Raw genomic sequence first — 21,726 nt, 5'->3', positions numbered from 1 at the left:
CGATACAAGAGCCCCGATACGATGCACCTCACGATACAAGACTATTTTGAATTACATTTTTGTTCAGAATTTAGTAACATTATTATTATTATTATTATATTATCTGTTTATTGTACACCGAATAAGCAGTGTTTAAACAGTTGTGTTTTTGCCATTCATTTATTAGCTTCTGGGGTAACTCATAGAAATACTTAAAATCCCAGAGTTAGTACTTAACTTATGTTTTTTTAAAAGATGGCGCCTTACTCTAGGCATTATATTTTCTCTCATTATTCTATATCTATGAATATATGTGTAAACATGCAATCAGACTTAATACTAGTTAATAGAAATCAAATTACGCGCGCGCGAGAGAGAGAGCGCGCGAGTATGCGGCTCGATATGCAGACACGTGCGCCAGCTAGACAGACACGCAAAGTGATAGTATACCCTGCTACCTTTAAGTCTACGTAGCCTACTCCGCGGGATACATGCGTCCTTTCCATATGGATCACGGATCAACAGCGATTCATCACGTTACTTTCAAAAGTGCATCCGAATCGATACGGAAGGTGCTGTATCGATGCGCGCATCGTCAGCCGTCCATGACGATGTATCGTCGTATCGATGTTTTGAACACAGCACTATTGGACATGGTAATGACATTTCGTGAGCCTCAAACACGATTGTTTCCTCCTTCTTATGTAAACCTTGTGCATGCAAAAGACGGCTGGAAAACAGACCAATCTCAACATAAGACCGACTGTGATGTTACAGTCGAGATGTACGCACTGACATTAAATTAGACAAGTACAATGTTGTTACAATTCTAAAAACAAAGTTGTGACTGCTGAGTTCGTGCTAATATGCTAGTTAATGCTATATGCTAGCGTTTAGGCTGAAGTTCTACTATTGACTTTACAGTTACATTTTGCAGGTCCATACTGAAAAAACACAAACTTACCACTCAGAAACGTCCATTAACAATCTCCAAACAATTGATTATTCCTCAAAATCTGTATCTTCGCCTGATACAGTGATACTGATTCATTTGTTTGCACACACACATAGCTACTGAAAGGAGCTGCTCTGTGAAACAGCCAATCAGGGCAGAGCTCAACATTATTATTCATGATCCTTTCAAATAAGGTAATAATTGACAATTTCATTCTGGAGGCAAATCATTGGGTTGTAATTGGACATGTAAAGCCATCTCTGGATCATTTTTGCACTTATTAAAGCCACATATCTTCTATGTAGATATCAGAGAACAATTGAACATATTATTACAATACATTGTTTGACACCTTTTAATATACGTTTCACGTCACTCGAGAAAATGGGTTGTGCTTATTTCATCACGAGTATTATACATTATGGTTTTGTAAGCCGTCCATTCTTAATGACTCTTAAATACTATAAGGTTTTTGGATCAGAGCAATGCCTCTGGGAAGTCTCGCATACAATGTTTTGACTGTAAATGGAGTCTGCATGCTCTTCGACTTCGAGAAACATGCGAGTCGAAGGGGCGGCTGAATTTGGTGACAGTCTGAGAGCCGCTGCTTAAATCCTAACGGTTTCCTTTGGCCTCGAGCCTGGAGGGAATGATGGAAATGGGCCTTTGGCCAAGTGACTTCATAGCCATGTACTGCAACACAAAATAACCATCTTTACAATCAAGACAAGGAGATATTCTGAGTTTTGCACAGCTTGCCTCGGCAAAGCTTGGACAATGTGTTCATCTAGGTGCATAGCAACAATCAGATCAATCAGAGATGAAAAAAACATCCATCCTTATTGTGCCATTTCTTTTGTCTTGATGTTGTTTTCGTTGTCATGTGTCAAGCTCAGCCTGTGTTTTCGTACCAGATGTGTTTTTATTGGGTACACTTCTGAATACCCTGTGTTCAGTCTGCTGGCATTGCCTTTTTGGTTTCTCCCCTGACTCCACAAATATGCAGTGAGAACGGCAACAGTGCCAGATTCTGGAGAGGGACCATGTTTGGCTCTGAGTTTCAGGGTTGGGCACCATGTTAAGCAGTTTGAAACATACAGGCTCTTGTGGGCAATGCAAAATAGCACATTGACGTGTTTGGGTGTCATTTTGTGGCACTGGATTGATTGAATCAATTAGTTCAAAGAAATAGAGTAGGAAAAGGGATAAGATCAGTATCATTACCTGTGTCAGACACATATACGCTTATCTGCTTCTCCAAACATTTGTTTCGGTGTCATGTGTCTGTATTAAATACATAAAGGGATACAAATCAAACGTCTTGTCATTTTTCCTGTGGACTAAAACGTGTCCTGAAAGTCAATAATGTTAATGAGTAGCATTAGTAAAAACTTTTTTTAAACAATGTTTTATTGCTTCAAAGCAGCTGTACAAGACAAAGAAAAGAATTAAAGCCACAGGAAAAACTGGGAAAGTATTAAATATATAATAGAATAGATACAGTAGTGTTACTGCTAACTTTATTGTCCTTATAAATAGATTAAAATCAAATTAAATACTTTTTCATTGATTATCAAACCTGTAGTAAATTAATATAAAAAATAACAGGCATCGTATTAAACTAGAAATACTTTACATGGAAATGACCCTTAAAAGAAAAATATTATTATAAGAGCAGGAGTTTTACACTACTTCGGGTATTACCAGTGTAACAAAAACACAGAGAAATTATGTCAACATCATTAAGTGCATCCCAGCACCACACACCTACAAAATTTAAAACAAAACTATATTAAAGGGATAGTTTACCCCCCAAAAATCGTCATCGTTTAAGGGGGTCGCACATCGGCCGCGCAGCTCAGTGTCACGCCGCTTCGATTCGCGTCTAGGACAACTTGTAGGTATTGTAAAACGGAAGTGCACATTAAATAGCGCAAGATTCGTCAGATAGCGTCTACTTTAAAAAATTCAAAATATACGTTAGCAGCCAATGTTAATCGTTAATGATTTGGGACAAATATAATGTTATTTAATGTTAAAATATATGAGTGTCGCTCTGTGGCGCGACAGGGATTTGAGCAACTTCCTAAGTTGTGGCTGGGCGGCGCGGACAGGCGCCACCTGTTGGCGCCGGTGTGCGTATACTCATAGAAAACAATGTTCGAGTTTTTTAGAACGGTGCGGCACGGCGCTGAGCTGCGCGGCCGATGTGCAACCCCCTTTACTCATCCTCAAGTTGTTCCAAACTTGTAAAATTATCTTTGTCCTGCTGAACACAAATAAAGATACTTTGAAGAAAGTTTGTAGCCAAGCAGATCTGTTTCTTGATGGCATGGCGACACTAACCCAACTTGTCCTCTTTTCCGTGGAAGTGCAACAAGTTCATGCCATTTTTTGGCGTATTTCTATAGACAGATGTAAGTCAAAATTCAGAATTAGTCGTCATATAGCCGGGAACTAGAGGGCGGTAGTCCAAACCAGCCATTCTCTGTAGTCCTTAAAGGGACACTCCACTTTTTTGAAAATATGTTCATTTTACAGCTCCCCTAGAATTTGATTTGAAACATTTGATTTTTACCATTTTGAAATGCATTCAGTTGATCTCCAAGTCTGGCGGCAATGATATAACACAGCAGCCAAAAAAAATCTCCTTGTTTCCTTTAATAGCAGGGGACTATTTTCGGGCACTGCGTAATATCATTGCGCCTCCTACAGCTATGTTACGGCAGCAAAGTCCTTGATTATTACGCCAGAATGAGAGTATAGTTCCTAGCCATATCTGCCTAGAAAATCGCAACTTTTAATTTTTTCATTGGTCTTAGTACATGATGTAAAAGAAGAGTCAAGTTTTAAATAGGAAAAATATTGAAACTCTTTGGTTATTTTTTAGCGCGATGCTAATGGTCTAATCAGATTCAATGGATTGTGCTAAGCTATGCTAAAAGTGCTAGCGCCAGACCGGAGATCAGCTGAATGAATTCCAAAAAGGTAAAAATCAAATATTTAACTCTAGTGGAGCTGGAAAATTAGCCTATTATCAAAAACAAAAAACCCGGGGTGTCCCTTTAAAAGTGAATTCTGTAAAAAAATATCGCTTGGCATTGAACTTTATAATTTTGCAGGCATTATTTATGCTCTAACAACAACATTACACACTAACTGAAGTTTGAAAAACCTTTAACATTCATATAAGTTTGGAACAACGTGAGGGTTAATTATAACAGATTTATTTTTTTGTGAACTATCCCTTTAATAGAATTTACATAACGCTAACCTAAACTAATTTCCGCAGTCTCAGTAAGCAAGCCAACATTAGTTTAACGGACGCTCTTTATCTGATATACTGTATTTAAATAATCTTTTGTTCACATTCAGCTCTGTGGCTGTTAAATATGCAAATACTGACCTCTAATCGATACCGGAGCAGGGTTTACTTAATAAACTTACACTCTTTCACTGAATTTGCTGCTGTAATTCACTTGTTAAGAAATGCTTTTGATCTGACTTCTAGTTGTAAACATAAAACCAGTTTTTTGGTCATGCAGGCCATTATTTACATAGATGTATCATATTGCAACTATACAATGTTGTATACAGTGTAAAAGTTTGTTAGGAGCTGTCACAATTTTTTTTCAGTCTCTGTTTCTATGTAGTGTATGGAGAATAAGTGGACATGTGTAAAATATTGTCTTCATCACCTCATCGGTTTTCTTTTCCCTCTTTGCATATTAAAGGTATAGTTAACCCAAAAACTAATATTACACCCTGATTTAGGCTGCTCATCTTTTTTCAGACAAACACAATCTGATTAGAAAATGTTCTGGCTGTTTCAAGCTTTATAATGGTGGTAAATGGTGCTTCTGATTTGATGCCCAAAAATGTCTACTTTACTCTTTCCCCGCCATTGACGAGTTATCTCGTCGATTAAGAGAAAACGTTTCCCTGCCAATGACTCACTTTTTACTGTAATCTATAGACTTTTTACTGTTTGTACACAATGATGACGTGGCAGCGTATGCGCGTGCATTTAGGCAATGAAAGTATGGCAAGAATTAGCAGTGAAGCAACACAGACAGAGAAAGTTATTTTAAAAAGTTGACTTTATCAATGACATAAAGTCGGATAGAAGACGTTAGCAGATGACCAAAAATACAGTTGCCAGGTACATATATACGTATATTATATTATTATAATAAAGTTTCTGAGTTGCTACCACGTTAGAACCAATGGCGAATAACACCACTTCTGTTGCCTAAATGCGCGCGCAGGCTATTTGATCGTGTAAGCTGTAATAGGGTCTATAATTCCGCTATTTTTCACTAGGTGGCGCTCTTACCCAACTTATAAAAAGCATCAACTGATTCAAAAACAGTTAAAACTCTGTGTATGTTTTGATCATCATTCTGAATCTGATCTCTAACAAAAGTTATTTACAAAAATGCAATTATTTCAGCTTTTGCTCAAAATTTTGTATTTTTTAAGAAACCTATGCATATTTGAGAGGTGATAAAACAGAACAAATGAAGATAGGATAAAACCTTATATTATTATTTTTGTTTATTTGTTGGTTTGTCTGAAAACAGAGCATCTGTTCTTTCATTTGATATATTGTATGTTTATATATTTAAAGAAGATAACTTTCTGGAAGTAATTTTGTGAAACTTGCTGTCAGGCAACTTAAAAAATAAACGCTAGCGGGGAATGGGTTAAGCAAGTCATTTTAGTTTGTACATTTTTAAATATTAATATTTTTCTTACAAAATTTCATTGATTGACCTCAGAAGGCCTTTATTAAACCCCCTGAAGCCGTGTGGATTACTTCTGTAAAGGATGGGTGGACTTTTTTGGGTTTTAAATCAGAAGCACCATTTACTTCCATTATAAAGCTCAGAAAAGCCAGGACTTTTCTAATATAACTCCGCCTGTGTTTGTCTGAAAAATGATAAACATATATATCGAGGATGGCTTAAGGGTGAGTAAATCATAGGGTAATTTTCATTTTTGGGTGAACTATCCCTTTAAGCTTGCATTGCTGTGAATCATGACATAATAATTACATGAGTATTTACAAGGTGATGCTTGAGTCATTACAGTACAATGTCAGCTTATGTAGACACACCTGATTTTGGCTACATAGTCTGAACAATCAGATGTTTTTTTAACACCTTTTTGGTGTAAAAACTTGAATTTAAAATAATTTCAGAGTTGGGTGCAGTGTTAACAAATGCAGTCTGTATACTTTTAAAATAATAAACCTGTGGAGTGATCATAATTTCACCCTCATGTAAAGCTCTGGGGCCTCATTTATAAAGCGTGCGTACGCCATTTCCCACACAAAGGTTGTGATCTATAAAAAACTAAATGGGAGAATGGGCTTGCAGGATTTATGTACGTACGCACATTTTTGGCTTTTGTGCAGACTTTTAGTAAGGATTCTACGCACAGTTTTATAAACGAGGCCCCAGGTCTCTAAAACAATGCAGCTCTTTTCAATTACGTGCAAGTTTTCGCTCGCCGGCTAATCGTTTTATCATCACAGTATTTATTTTTCGAGGCAGGCGATTTGTGATACGGTCACACACTCTGGTGGGAACCGCTGGGAATAACTCAATGTGAGTGTATGTGTGTGTTTCTGTGAGCGTCTGTACTCAGTACAACAGGCATCAGTGTTCTCCTGCCTTCCCAGAGGCACACAGCGACTCCTCAGTGATTTTGCATGTGAGCGCTCATCAATAGAGCGTTGTGTATTGTTTATTGCTTTTAAACTGTGCGTGGCCACTTGATTTCTGACAAGCTCAGTGGGTGTAAACATAATGAGTCCCCGGGCCAGGATGGAAATGTGAACTGGCCTCACATGCCTGAGGACAAATCACAAGTTCATTTTCTCTCTTTAGTCCTTTTCTGGTAGAAAATTACATTAGTGAAGTATGAGGTCTTGGATTTGATTCCAAGGAAAGAGTCTTAATGAAAATTGTATACTGTAGCTTGGATGTACCGAAGGGCACTTTTATTGATTTATTTATTTTATGGTTTGTACATCAAGTTCCAAAACATCAAATATGAGGATTAGTTTTCAAGTTTTTAATATTTTAAAGTACCTGTAATTAGTAAAAAAAAAAATTAGACAAAATGATGAATCAGTCGTTTAACTTATGATGACGAATCATAGCACATTTTTCTATTAGGAGTCACTGTTAGTAAGAAGAAAGTCCTACAAGATATAAAAAAAATGAGAAAATATTTCATCTGATGAAGTAGCATAGCAAGTGGATGTCGTAAAACATGCAAGAAGGAACAACGAATGTCAAATCCTAAATATTTATTATTGAAGGCTTAAAGGTATTGTTCACAGAAAAATTTAATATTTTGTCATCATTTACTCACCAAGTTATGACAAACCTGTATGAGTTTCTTTTTTCTGTTTAACCTTAAGATATTTTAAAGAATATTTGTAACTAAACAGATATGGGGCACCATTCACTTCCATAGTATTCTTTTTTTTTACTTTAAAAGTCAATGGTGCCTCAGGTCTGCTTGGTTATTTCTTCACAATATCTTCCTTGGTGTTCAGCAGAACAAAGACATTTATACAAGTTTGGAACAACTTGAGGGTCAGTAAATGAGGCCAATAATTTTTCTGTGAACTACACTTATTTTCAATAATAATTTAACCTATGCTGGTTTGTTTACAATCCCTTTAAGGCATAAACATGCCCTTTTTACATGTATGCAAGGGTCAGCGTACTGTGCACGTGACACAAATTTTGTCAGAAAAGTACGCCAGAAATGTATATAGTACGCACATCACCGGATATATATACAGTATGTATGTTATTATATATACACCGGATATATATACACACACACACACACTGGTACCGTGATTTTGGTGATACTGTCCCTCTCTATCTTTTCTCCGTCTCCGTCACTCCCTCAGCGGTGTCGCCTTTCTCCTCGTCCAATCTGGACGCACCCGTGTGACCCTGTGACAAAGTGTAGCCGGGTTATAACAAAGGCGAGAGAGTTTTTCGTGGAGATGAATAACCGCCAGTCCTGCAGGTCACTTTTATACAGGCTTTCTATTGTAGGAGCTTTGTGCTGGATGCTGTTCAGTAACATGAGATCTGTGTAAATAAGTCCATGTATTCAATCTCTCACTAACTCACATCAAAAGCTTGCATACATTAGATAAGTAAACATGACATTGTTTGTTTATGCATTAATATCCTGACAGCTATTATTTGTGGTAAAATTCAATTTTCTAAAGGAAAACAGATATATGAGTACTAAATGGCTGTAATGCACTCTTTGATGTTTGTGATTTTAGCGTTTGAAAAATAGGAAATAATTTTAACATAATTTAAAGCCACAATATGTAATAAAATATCAAAAAAAACACTTGCACAGTGTGATAGTGTCCAAGGATTTGTAAATCTATATTATCTCTTTCCTAGCCATTGATGAGTTATCCTGTCAATTAACAGAAAACGCTTCCCTGCCAATTACGAGTTTTTAAATATGCAATCTGCATTTCCGCTATTATCCACCAATGTTGCCAGCCAGCGACAGAATTTTTTATGATTTTCACAAAAGTTTAATGCCTTCCGGAAAAAGTAATTTTTTAAATATACAATATAGCAAATGAAAAAAAAGACCCAATGCTTTCAAACAAAAAACAAGTTTCATCTTATTGTGAGGAGTCGGACAGGGGTGCGTTTCCCGAACAACGATGTAACTCGCTGCTGAACCAACATAGTATGATGCATAGTTGGAGAAAAGAACGACCTTGTCACGACTGTTTCCCGAAAGCATAGTAACTTTGTCGCACATTCGTCGTTTGAACCATGTTGGTTTAACAACATAGTTGATGATGTCACGTGGGAGGTGGAGTACTAATTAATCTGTCCAAATCGATTTAATGTCAAGATTGTTGCTGTAAATAAAATATATTGCATTGGAAGACTGATTTTGTTATCGTGATTTAGTTATCTTTTGTTATTTTCAAGATATTCAATTCATGCGCAAGTTCCCTCTTACGTCACTCCTCTCAGGGATTCCCCAGGGTCTTAAAGCTCGTAGGCCTGCGCACATGCGCAGTTTTCAAATACAGCGCTTTAATTCTATTTACAAACTCAAAGACGTAAAATAAAATCGTAATATATTTAGAATCATGGATATAGACTGTACTACATGTTTTTTGCTTATTTTGTTCAAAAGCATGATCAACGTAAGTTGATCATTCAACGTAAGCTGTCGTTCAAACCACACAAGTTTGTGATGCAGCTTGCGAATGTTCGTTTGAACTATGTTTTCGGGAAACACCAAATCGTTGAACTTTGTCAGTAACGACAAAACTTACGACAGTAGTTGGCTAAGGATGCTTTCGGGAAACGCACCCCAGGTTAGGATCCATATGCAATACTTAGATAAAAGAGATGCACAACACACAGACAATAGTCAGGGCAATGTAGCGATAACAAACGATAGTACAGTCCAGGGTCGATGCAGGCAGATGTCAATCATAAACAGTAAAACAGTCCAGGGTCGAGGCAGGCAGATAACAATCGTACAATCCAATATCGGGGCAGGGGGCAAACAAACAGTAATCCAGAAACACGCAAAAGTCACACCAAGGGCCCAATCTTGCACCCAGCGCAATTGACTTTGTCAGTGACGCATGTATCATGTATGTATTTTGCACTGGCGCACAGCGGGTTTTTCCCTCCACAGACGCACGTCGGCAAACTAGGGAATGAACTTGCGCTCCCCGGGCGGTTCAGCGCAAAAAAGGAGGCGTGCTCCGGCGCAAACCAACTCTTATGCTATTTTGCAGTTTCAAAAAACAATTGCGCTACTAACCAAAAAAAACTAGTCTAAAGTCAGTGGCGCGTTGCGCGTGGTTCATTATGCTATTTTAAGGGCGCATGCTTGACCATAATGTATAGCGTGCACAACGCGCATTGCTTATCTAATCTACACAGATGCAACAGTTATTTTTGCAAATCATAAAATGTTACAATAAAAAATATAAGATAAGGGAAATCATTAAATCATATTGTTTCAATAAAAAATATAAGATAAGGGAAATCATTAAATCATATTGTTACAATAAAAAATATAAGATAAGGGAAATCATTAAATCATAAATTGTTACAATAAAAAATATTAATACATGAGATAAGGGAAATCATTTTGGTGAGCATTTTGGTGATAGTTTTTATTTATTTTGTGTGGCAGTGTTAAACAATTATCATGCAAATAACGATTAAAATATTTTCATAAGTTTGTTGTGTGGCTGTATTACGTTTATTTTATCTAAATAATAATTAAAATGTTTTCATAAGAAACCTTCATGTATGTGAACTTGATTTGTAAGTGTACTTTGGGGTTGGACCTTGCTTGCGTTTCTTGTGTCCGATTTCAAAGCCCCCAAACCCTTTCAGCGGTGAGCGTGGACGCAGCGATGTCCTCCTGTGTGCCCGGCGTGCCCGATTTATGCTGGCAAGCTTGGGATCCCCCCGTCTCCTGACATCATTGTAGTGCTTGGCGCAGCTGATGAGACAATTGCGGCTATTTCCTCTCACGCCTGTTTAACCGACGCTGATTTGGGCGGGTTTCTCCCATCCCCATACAAAACAACTTCTCTGTCTTTGACTGCTCTTACAAGAACGTCGGTCTCCTCGGCTGTGAACCGCTCCTGGCTTGCGCCTGTCAAATCCATCATAATAATAGCAACCCGCCATGGAACTTGCGCCCTTGCGTTTAAAGGGAATGTTGGATAGCGTTCTGATTGGTTTATTTGACGTTACGCCCAAACCACACCTATGAATAATGTAATGAACCTACTTCAGACCAACCCCTTATTGATTTGCGCCCGGCGCAAGAGTTATTTCTCCCGCCGGGAAAATAGCAACAGCGCCCAAGATCCGCCCACAAAGTCACTTGCGCTTTGCGCTTCAGACTTGCGTTTCAGATCGTTAAAATAGGGCCCCAAGAAACAAAACGCGGGTGCACAGGAAAAACGCTCAGAAATGCAGCACTAGGCAAACAAGACTTCGCAAAGACTGGGACTCACCCAGGCTAAATAGGCCCTTGCAGGAAAAAAACTCGTCATTGGCAAGAAAACATTTACTCTTAATTGACAAGTTAACGCGTCAATGGGTGGGAAAGAGTTAAGCTTTGCCTTTGTTATTGTGTAATAGCGACCTGTAGCTGTGCGTTCATACCAGCTGCAAAAGAAGCAAATAAATTGCTCAATTTGCATGTAATTGGACACATGAACATTTTGAGTTAACTTGCTTCATTCGCGCATGAAATTCAGATGCGAATAGCTTAATTTGCCGGCTTAGCTAGCTTGTAGTCACAACATGAGTAGCTCAAATTGAGTAAAGAGCGTAAACTTACCAGATTGTCCGACCTCCTCACTCCCTTTCTTTCAAGCAAGATCCTTTTTCTTCCTGTTTCTATAAAAGTATGAAGATGTGTTGTAAAGCTCCAGGGGTCTCATTTATAAAGCGTACGCCAGTTCCCACGCAAAGGTTATGATCTATAAAAAACAAACTTAATGGGAGTATGGGCTTGCAGGGTGGGATCTGAGGATGTTTCATGTACGCACACTTGCAAGTGATCTCTAATTTTTAAAGGGAACATTGCTTTGTTTTATAAGTCTAAATATTTTTGCCGTATGCCATTTTTGGCTTTTGTGCGTACGTAGATTTTTAGTAAGGTTTTATATATTTATTTTTCTATACGTTTTATAAAGAAAGGTGTCCACATACAGCGACAATGATTTTGTCCTCCATTGTTGTTTCTTGTTTCTGCATCCGCTAGCAACGTTGTTATCACGTCACTACTAGAGCAAGCTATTGATTGGTTAACGTAGCATGAATATCTGCATGTTACGTGCACCAAACGCTCAATTCGCGCCACGTCATTCACCGCAGGATGTCTATTGCGTCTTTACATTGACTTAACATGTTAATCACTCACACTTAACGTTTCATTCTCGACTGGTATGAATGCACCATAATGGTTAAAATTAGGGCTGTCAAAATTAACGCGTTAATAACGCTTTAACGCAAATTCATTTTAACGCCACTAATTTTATTGACGCACGATTAAAGCAACACATAATTTCTGTTTGTCCCACAACTGGATTAATTTAGGCGCAGCAAGTGACCCGGGCTGTCTAGATGAGTCGGAGGTTTTCATAAAAATAAGAACATTAAGCTCTCGTCTAGCGAATCCAATGCTGTGAATGGTCATTAAATATCTAAAATTATCTTAATCTGCACGTTTCCTGAGAGGTATACCGTCCCAAATCCATATAAAGCAAAGATGCGTCCGTCTTTCACTTTGTGGTTTCGTTTTTAAAGCATTCAGAAATGATAGAAAATAAACTGCAGGACTTGCATGATGTTAAAATAATTATTAAGAGAGATAAAGTTCGCGACCTGTTTGATATTAAAATAGTTATTAAGAGTAACAAGACTCAAAGCGATGTCTGACGCAGACGTCTGAAACGCATGCATACAAACGCGCGAGTGCGCAACCCCGATATATATAGACATCTAACACAAAATTACAGTTTTAAAAATATCTGTTTTGACAAGAATTCACGCAGGTATGACCTATAATCTGTTATATCTGAAGTGAATGTTTGGATTAACTGTCGAGTAAAAGTATCTGTTGTGTAACATTAGGTTATATTAAACCCTTGCATTAGCCTACAGTATCTTAAGCAGTCTGTCTCAATGTCAAAATTAAACAATAAAAGAAAAACATATTTTACATTGATATTGTTTGTGCTCTGCGTAAACAGGTGGTTCTGTCATGCTTTGTCAGATTCCACAATTGTTTTGAAGTTTTATATTTTATTTTACTTTACTAATCTTTTTTGTTTAAATGTAGCTTAAATAAATTGCAACCACTTACCTTAAAAAAAATTATTAAATTCAATGAATCATTTTTTTCAGTGTAGACATACATTTGCATATAGCATATATATTGACCAAATCCATGCTGATTAGAGCATTAAAAACTTGAAAAGTGTTACATTTAGGTGAATTTAGAACAGATAAAAATGTGCGATTAATTTGCGATTAATCGCGAGTTAACTCATGAAATCATGCGATTAATCTAGATTATTTTTTTTTATCTATTGACAGCCCTAGTTAAAATCCTACATATTGCGCCTTTAATCATTATGTATGTTTTCTGGGGTTCGAACCCATGACCTATGCATTGCTAATCCAATGATCAACCAGTTCAACTGGTTTTCTGATAGATACATAACATATTTAAGATGCATATTTATATCTCTTTAAGTGTCACAATTTGTTGCAAACTTTATATTGCATATAGTAGTGCACTTCTGGACTGTTCTGCACTGTGCATGGCCATAACTGGGCTCATTGCTTTGTTTAAACAGCTTTGAATGTGGCTTATCCAGTCGGATTTAGGAGCGGGAATTAGGTTTCAGTGTCTCAGCCTTTTTTAACTGTTTAATTTGATGTCTGTCTTTGTGTCGATCATGCAAGCATTGACTTCTGTAGACGCTGTTGTCTCTCAGGACTGCTGTGTTTGAGGTGGTGTGTGGTCTGTGATGAGTGAGATGCAGCTGTTACGAGCTCCACAAACCACAGACTGAACTCAAAACTCACATGCTACTGAGCAAATAAATGAGGAGCATTACATGTAAATGTACTGTACAGTCAAACCGGTAAAGAAATACATTTTTCGAGCTTTATGTGGTTAGATCTGCAATCTGTCAGTTCATCTTTTCCATTTAGACAGCGTCACATGCTTAAGTGTGAGACCACATCTTCCTCTTTCTGTCTTCAGATGCATAGAGACAAAGATACGCTGTGTTCCAATGTTCTTCAGAAGAGACACAGCATAGCGTCCCCAGGTAAGACCATCATATCCCTGACATGATATTTGTACTATAATGCAAATATTTACCTAAGTGGCTGTAATGTTATATGTGCATGCAGTGATATAATGCTCTGAGAAGATGATATTTTATGTGCTGATAGTTTCATGATTGTAATTTAAACATGGAGTGAATGTTACATTAGATTATTTGGTACCACATCGGTTTAGGTCTAAAGTCCCTGAAATGTGTGCTACTGCCTATTTTGTGTTTCACAGATTTGTCCTAAAGTAAGTCACATAGTGAGCTGGGAACTAGGTAGAAATTTTACACATCATAAAGCCTGGACTATAGTTCGTTTTTATGTGTACGCGAAAGTACGCACATGATCGAACGCACAGCCTTACTGTGGGTTCACACCAACCGCGCTTGAGGCGTCAAATTCGCGTCTACTGCGTCTAGTTTGCCGCTTGAACATTTTGAGTTTACTCGCGCGTGAAAGCCTAGTCATCGAGACATTCACGTGGAACTTCGCGTCATGGGAGGGCCTTCTGCGACTCCGCTCGCTTCCTGTAATCACATCACTACTAGAGCAAGCTCCTGATTGGTTAACGCGGCGCATTTTTCCGCCAAAGTTCACATTTTTCAACTCACGCAACACTCAATTCGCGCCATTCGCACGAACTAGACGCGCAAATGAGGCGGAATCGCGTCTACCACGCTAAACGCCTCATTCGCGCCGCGAGACCTCCAGACGTGCTTCAACGCGTCTTTACATTGACTTTTTTACATTTACATTGAGCGCAGCATTACAAAGCATAGTTTATTCATTTGTGTACACAGACATTCGACACATGCACATTGCGACAGCATCCAATGCATTTCCTGGACTACATTCTCCTGTTTTTCTACAATAGAAGTCAATGGTGCCCCAGATTACAAACATTCTCCTAACATTCTCCAAAATATCTTACTTTGTGTTCTGCACAAAAAGTGTTTTTTTTTCTCAGTATTTTTTATTTAGAGAATGTTTACAATCTGGGGCACCATTGACTTCTATTGTAGAAAAAACCTTTCATGCTTAGATCACGCGTGTGTGTACAGGAAAATGTAGTATATAGGCTAGGAGATGCATTGCATGCTGTCACAATGTGCATGTGTCGAATGTTTGTGTACACGTACGAATAAACTATGCTTTGTAAGGCTGTGCATTCGATTCCCTTTAAGAGACACTGAACTACATCTCTGTCCTGTCATGATCCCTTTCTCAGTTATATTGTGAGTTGTTTGTCTACAGCTGATTTAATGACGTTTACTTTCACTGCAGCATTCATTCATTGAGACGCAGCAGCTGTACTAATCCAAGTGAGACCCCTCCTTTTCTTCCCAAGCCATGAAGCCACCTGTGAGCTGTGTGTGACAGCTGATCGAACTCACACTCTTGTGACAGATATCCAGTCCTAAACCCTTGTCCTGTCTTCACATTGGCTCTAACACCAAACATATATAGAGTGAGGGTTTGAGTTATAAAGACTTAAAAGTGAAAGCGAGAGAGACGGTACTTTTTTGTAGGTGATGGAACGTATCGTGGTTTATCATGATGGTTTTGTTACCCACGCTATGGTGGGGTGCTAGCGGATGCTTCAAGCGCGTCACACGTTATTTACATGAATACTCGCACGTTGTTTTATGAGGATCTGTTCTGAAGAGGGAATCAGATGTCATTTTTAAGATAACACAAGCGGAACAAGTATCATTTATTCACTGAACTTCTGTCCAGAGTTTTTGATGTATTTTATAAGGATCACGGGATAGCAGAGTCTTTATAAATGTGTGCCTGTGTGTGTTTGTCACAGAGAAGTTTCCAGACTGTCACAGCACATTTCGAGACTTGGATGGATTTCTCAGTCTGGACACTGGTCAGGACAACGCCTTCAAAAAGGTGAGGGGATAATTTAAATAAAAAAATGCTGCCACAATACTAGAATATGCTAAATCTGCAAAATCTAAGATGCTTTACCCCAGTTTGAAAGTACCCAACCCCATGTCTGTATTATATTCTGGTCTCTAGTTATGGCTCTTGTTGCTCTGTCAATGAAGCTTAAAGGGATAGTTTACCAAAAAATTAAATTAAATTTTGTCATCATTTACTCACCTTCATGTTATTACAAACCTGTATAAATGTCTTTGTTCTGTTGAACACAAATTAATAAATGTTAACCAAGCAGATCTGGGGCACCATTGACTAGAGTAGGAAAAATAATATTATGGAAGTGAATGGTGCCCCATATCTGTTTAGTTCCATTTTTCAAAATATTGTCTTTTGTGTTGAAGACATTTATACAGGTTTGTAACGACTTGGCGGTGAGTTAAATTTTTCAGTGAACTATCCCTTTAATAAACATTTTACCAGAAAATGTTCATGTTCACCTTCATGTTATTACAAGCCTGAATTAATGTCATTGTTCTGCTGAACACAAATTAATAAATGTTAATAACCAAGCAGATCTGTGGCATCATTGACTAGAGTAGGAAAACGAATAATATGGAAGTGAATGGTGCCCGAGATCTGTTTGGTTATTAAACATTTTCAGAATATATTAATTTGTGTTCAAGACATTTATACAGGTTTGAAACAACTTGACTGTGAGTTAATGAAAAAATGTAACTTTTCAATTACCTATCCCCTTAAGGAAATTTTTTACCGAAAAATAATAATTTTGTCATGATTTACTCACCTTCATGTTATTGCAAACATGTATAAATGTCTTTGTTCTGTTGAACACAAATTAATTAATGTTAACCAAGCAGATCTGGGGCACCATTGACTAAAGTAAGAAAAAATAATACTATGGAAGTGAATGGTACCCCATATCTGTTTAGTTTCATTTTTCAAAATATCTTAATTTCTGTTCAAGACATTTATACAGGTTTGAAACTACTTGAATGTGAGTTAATTAAAAAATATAACTTTTCAATGACCTATCCCTTTAATGAAATTTTTTACTAGAAAAATGAAAATTTTGTCAAGATTTACTCACCTTCATGTTACTGCAAACCTGTATAAATGTCTTTGTTCTGCTGAACACAAATTAATAAATGTTAATAACCAAGCAGATCTGGGGCACAATTGACTAGTAGGAAAAAATAATACCATGGAAGTGAATGGTGCCCCAGATCTGTTTGGTTCCATTTTTTAAAATATCTTCATTTATGTTAAAGACATTTATACAGGTTTGGAATGATTTGTCAGTGAGTAAATGGCTAAATGTAACATTTTTAATGAACTGTCCCTTAATTAAATTTTTACTGCAAAATTAAAATGTTGCCTGCTGAAGAAATGTTAATAACCAAGCAGATCTGGGGTACTACAGTAGGAAAAAATAATACTATGTAAGTGAATGGTGCCCCAGATCTGTTTGGTTAAAAATGTTCGATTAACTATCCCTTTAGTGAAATTTTCTCATACATTTAACATCTAAAAGGTAAAATCCCAACTCTCATATTGCTAAAAAAAAGTAATAGCACATTTCAATTTAATAAGCTATGTCCAGAACAGATACGCATGTCAGTTCAATGTCAAAGATTATGTTATTTAAAAATCACTAACTTTAAATATAAGCAATAAAAATGTTTGCAAAAACCTTGAACACAGTATCACTAAGAAGTCTAATACATATCAAAGCATCATTTAAACTTCCTGTAACCTCAATTCTGTTTGATCAGTTTTTAGGACACATGAGGTTTTTCCCCTAAATAGATCATGTGATCATGATGGTTATAAGTTCACTAGAACTCATTTAAACCTCATACACTCACACAGTCACACACTTTTTAAACCACCCCCTCTTATTACTCGCACTTGTGCTCAAAGGAAACTGTTTTAGGGGCGCATGAATAGTGAACTTTTCGCCCCCACAACCCCAACAAAAACTTCTATCATCTTCAGCTATTCTCTCAAAGCACCAACACCCATCACAATAGACCCATCAAAAACTCACACCCGACACTACAGAACTGAGAGGGATCTCCGCTCTGTAAATAGTCACAAGGTGAAAATAATAAGTCTGCGTTGGAGGGGATGCAGTTTACATCATATAAACATACAGTGTGTGACGGGTTTGAGTGTTGATGTCTCGTCGTCAGTTGGCTCAGCAGACTCATTCGATCGTGGGGGTGAATCATACGGTTAGTTTACTAAATATGACGGACAACAGCACAATGCTGATACTGTCTTGGCCAGAGCATATAAACCAACAGAAGAACAGTGTTGAAAAATAATTGAAGTGCAAGAGAGAAGACCTATCAGTTAAATACAAACATTTGTAACAAGTATAAATATTTTATTGCTAAAAATAATTTACAGAAAATGGTGTAAATGGTCATCTGTATGTTAGACAGGTTGAGAAGAATTAATGGCAGTAAAATATAGAAAAAGGAATATAAATACATATAAATATGTGTCCTCTAAAATGCAACTGTCTTTGTCAAAAAACAAAACAAAAATTTGCAGACTACACATTTAAATTTACGCATAGGGGTCATATTTTGAAATTTTTAGAGATGTAAAATAAATATTTGGTGTTTCCAGAGTGTGTATGTTTTAGCTCAAAATACCCCACAGATAATTTATTATAGCATATTAAACTTTGTATGTGAGCAAAAATGTGCCATTTTTGGGTATGTCCTTTAAAATGCAAATGAGCTGATGAAATGCAAACACTGATCGCCATGATGGTGGTTTGTTGAAATTGAAACTCAATTGTTCTGTCAATTATTTTTTTTCTCTTTTGTCTGAACTTAATGGCAGTGCCATGGTTGGTTAGTGCAGATTATAGAGCGGTATTATTATAATAAGTCTCGCTACCTACATCACAAAACAGGCGAAATCTGAATTACCTAAATTTTCACACGTTTGCAGAGAATGGCTTATCAAAACTAAGTTACTGGGTTGTTCTTTTTCACATTTTCTAGGTTGATGGGAGCACTGGGGACCCAATATAGCACTTAAACATAGAAAAAGTCAGATTTTCATGATATAATCCCTTTAAGACTTAAAAGGCTTCTTTAATGGAATCTTCCTGATTTAATCATGTAAAATTACCTATTTTCTTTACATATTTATTATTATATACCACATTATGATGATCAAGTAAGAAGAGGTTGGTCTCAGTATTGGCATTAGGACAGTTATTGCTCACTGAGTGAATTAACACATCATGATTTTCATTGTCACCTAAAGTCTAAAGCACCACTCCTCTGAACAATGGTAGCAACAAAACATACAAAAGAAACTATTTTACATTAAACACATTAACAAGTCTTTCCTTTTAGTAAAAAACACATAAAATAGCATTTAATTTCAAATGCAGTACCATGCAAAGCATGCTGGGAACTACAATCCACTTATGTCTACCAAAATAATTCCTTTAGTATCAACACAAAATGATTAAGTGGATTATACATAATAAAATTAAGTTGAATTTACTCATGTGTTCATTTAGAATTACTTTAATTAATCACATTTTGTGTTTAAATTAAAATTCTGGTTTTAAAAACATAAGAATACATTTTTTTAATAGTTTACTGATTTTATTTTGTTAAATCTACTAAGGCACATAATATATTTTTTACAGTATCCAAAGTGGCTTACAGTGCAATCCAGGGTATACATTTTATCAGTATGGTTTCCTGAGGTTTGAACATGTGACCTATGCATTGCTAATTCAATGCACAACTAGTAACTGCAGTAACATTACAAATGCTTAAAATTTAACCATAAATGTGACACTGGATCATAAAACCGGTCTTTTTTTATTGAGATTTAAACATCTATGGTTTGTGTGGATAGAACAATATTTGAACTAAATAATTTTTTGGTCCAAAAAAATCTAAATATTGAGAAAGTAACCTTTAAAGTTTTCCAAAAACGCCCTCAGCAACACATATTACTAATGATAAATATATATTTGATATATTTACGGTAGGATCGAGGCATACAAATTGCTATTAATATACCCGAGTGACTTTTGACTGGTTTTGTGGTTGAGGGTCACACATGCTTGAATCCAAACAAATGTTTGTCCAAACAGTTTTATCCTTTGTCCAATGTAACAGCCATTATATAGCCGTTTTATATAAAACTTTATCATGTGATCAAAGAAGCGTAGCTCCTTTATACTGTGGTTTGACTGGTGTTTGTTGTTTGGGGCAGGAGGTTGTAGGAGGAGGTGACAGCACCAGTGAAGTCTCGGTCTCCTGCTCATCCACAGACGACACAGCCAGCGTTGGACACCCCAGCTCCTCGGCAGAGAGCTCAGAGGAGGTGCGACAGGGTGGGGAGGCGGAGGAGGAGGCCAAGGATAGGCTGACGGAGGTTCCACTGCGCTCCACTTTATTCAGATCCGCCATACGATCCATTTCTCCCTTTCGCAGACACAGCTGGGGTCCTGGGAAGAACCAGGGAGGAGACGGCGAGATGAACCGACGCAGGTAAGCATGACGATTTGGATATCTCAAATTTTTTTAATGTTTGGAAACATTTGAAGAGCTCAGATGCAAAAAAAACCACCTTCACCTTTGTCAGTCACACTGAATGCTAATGCATCACTAGAGACATGACATGCTTCAAGAATGACATCATGTCACATCACAAATCTTGGTCATGTGATACACTCAGGCCTTCTATTTAAAATCGTTATTGTCTTTATTATTCTCTTTCATATCTATTAAAAACTTTAATGATGCATTCACACCAGACACAAATTAAGCGTTAAGCGCGGGTGATTTACATGTTAAAGAGCAACTATGGTCTGATTCACAATTTTACATTTCCTTTTGTGTGTAAGTGTGTATTAGTACATGTTAACAATATGCAAAAGGTACAAACCCCAAAGTAAACAATGATGCGAGTTATCATTTCCAACGTTAATCTCTTTTTTTGGACTACAACAAACACATGGATTGTAACAGTTTACTTAATGATAATGTTGGTCGGTCAAGACCGACATTATCATAATTCCTCCCACAACGGACAGATTAGCTGGCCAATCAGGGACACTTCGCTTTTCAAATCGATGAGTTTTGTACAAAAGCAGCGTTTGAGAAAAGCAGGATATCTGGAGGTACAAAATGTATGGTATGTGGAAAATAATGTGTTTTTTGAACCATAAACCATGCTAACACATTGTATTATACAAAATACACAAAATAATGTTGTTTTTTAGCAATGAAATAGGTGCACTTTAAAGCCAATGCAAAGACGCAATAGACATCCTGCGGCGAATGATACGGTGTAAATTAAGCATTTCGGGCATTTGACGTGTATAACGCTTGATTCACGGAAAAAACGCCCACGTTGAAAAATCTGGACTTTGGTGGATATTCGCACCGCGTTAACCAATCAGGAGCTTGCTCTGGTAGTGATGTTATTATGGCTTAGCGAGCGGAGGCAGAAATACCAAACATCAATGGAGGACAAAATATTGTCACCGTATGTGCACACGCAGAGCTGTATGAAAAAAATGTAAACTGATGTGTCAAGTTATTAGGGTAAACTCCCCTTCCACTTGTGCAATAGCATGAAACTGCAGGATCTCTTAAACCTAAATTTAATCCTAATTTCTAATTTTAAATAAATTATTTTTTTTACTTCATTCTGCTCAAAACGCTCAAGATGTGTTTAGTGCCAAGATAGGTCACACTTAACACAGACGATACCTAAAGAAGACATCTAGTCCTGATTTTTTTTTTACATATTATCTGTATTTTCTGTTTGTATCTTAATCAAATAGATTGAAAAATAAATATGGATGGACATTAAAACTTCTAAAAAATTTGCTGGTGTTGGCCTTAGATGTTTGCACAGTACTGTATACATATTGAGACTACGAGCTAGCTAAAGCCAGCAAATTAAGCA

At 37.0% G+C, this 21,726-nt stretch overlaps 1 protein-coding gene across 4 annotated transcripts in view; it reads left to right on the top strand.

Moving 5' to 3' along the window:
• LOC129429268 (uncharacterized) overlaps positions 1 to 21,726 on the top strand; it is a 109,108-nt gene that overhangs the window by 51,269 nt on the left and 36,113 nt on the right. For all 4 annotated transcript variants that reach the window (XM_073859657.1, XM_073859656.1, XM_073859655.1 and 1 more), the window contains exons 10-12: positions 13,778 to 13,844; positions 15,665 to 15,750; positions 20,023 to 20,300. In XM_073859657.1, the coding sequence (XP_073715758.1) occupies positions 13,778 to 13,844; positions 15,665 to 15,750; positions 20,023 to 20,300 (431 nt within the window). The remainder of the gene's footprint in view (positions 1 to 13,777; positions 13,845 to 15,664; positions 15,751 to 20,022; positions 20,301 to 21,726) is intronic.

The sequence above is a fragment of the Misgurnus anguillicaudatus genome, chromosome 21 (genome assembly GCF_027580225.2).
Source record: "Misgurnus anguillicaudatus chromosome 21, ASM2758022v2, whole genome shotgun sequence".
Classification (NCBI taxonomy): Eukaryota; Metazoa; Chordata; class Actinopteri; order Cypriniformes; family Cobitidae; genus Misgurnus; species Misgurnus anguillicaudatus.
Note: the sequence above shows the minus strand (reverse complement) of the source record. Positions and strands in the feature narration are given on the sequence as shown.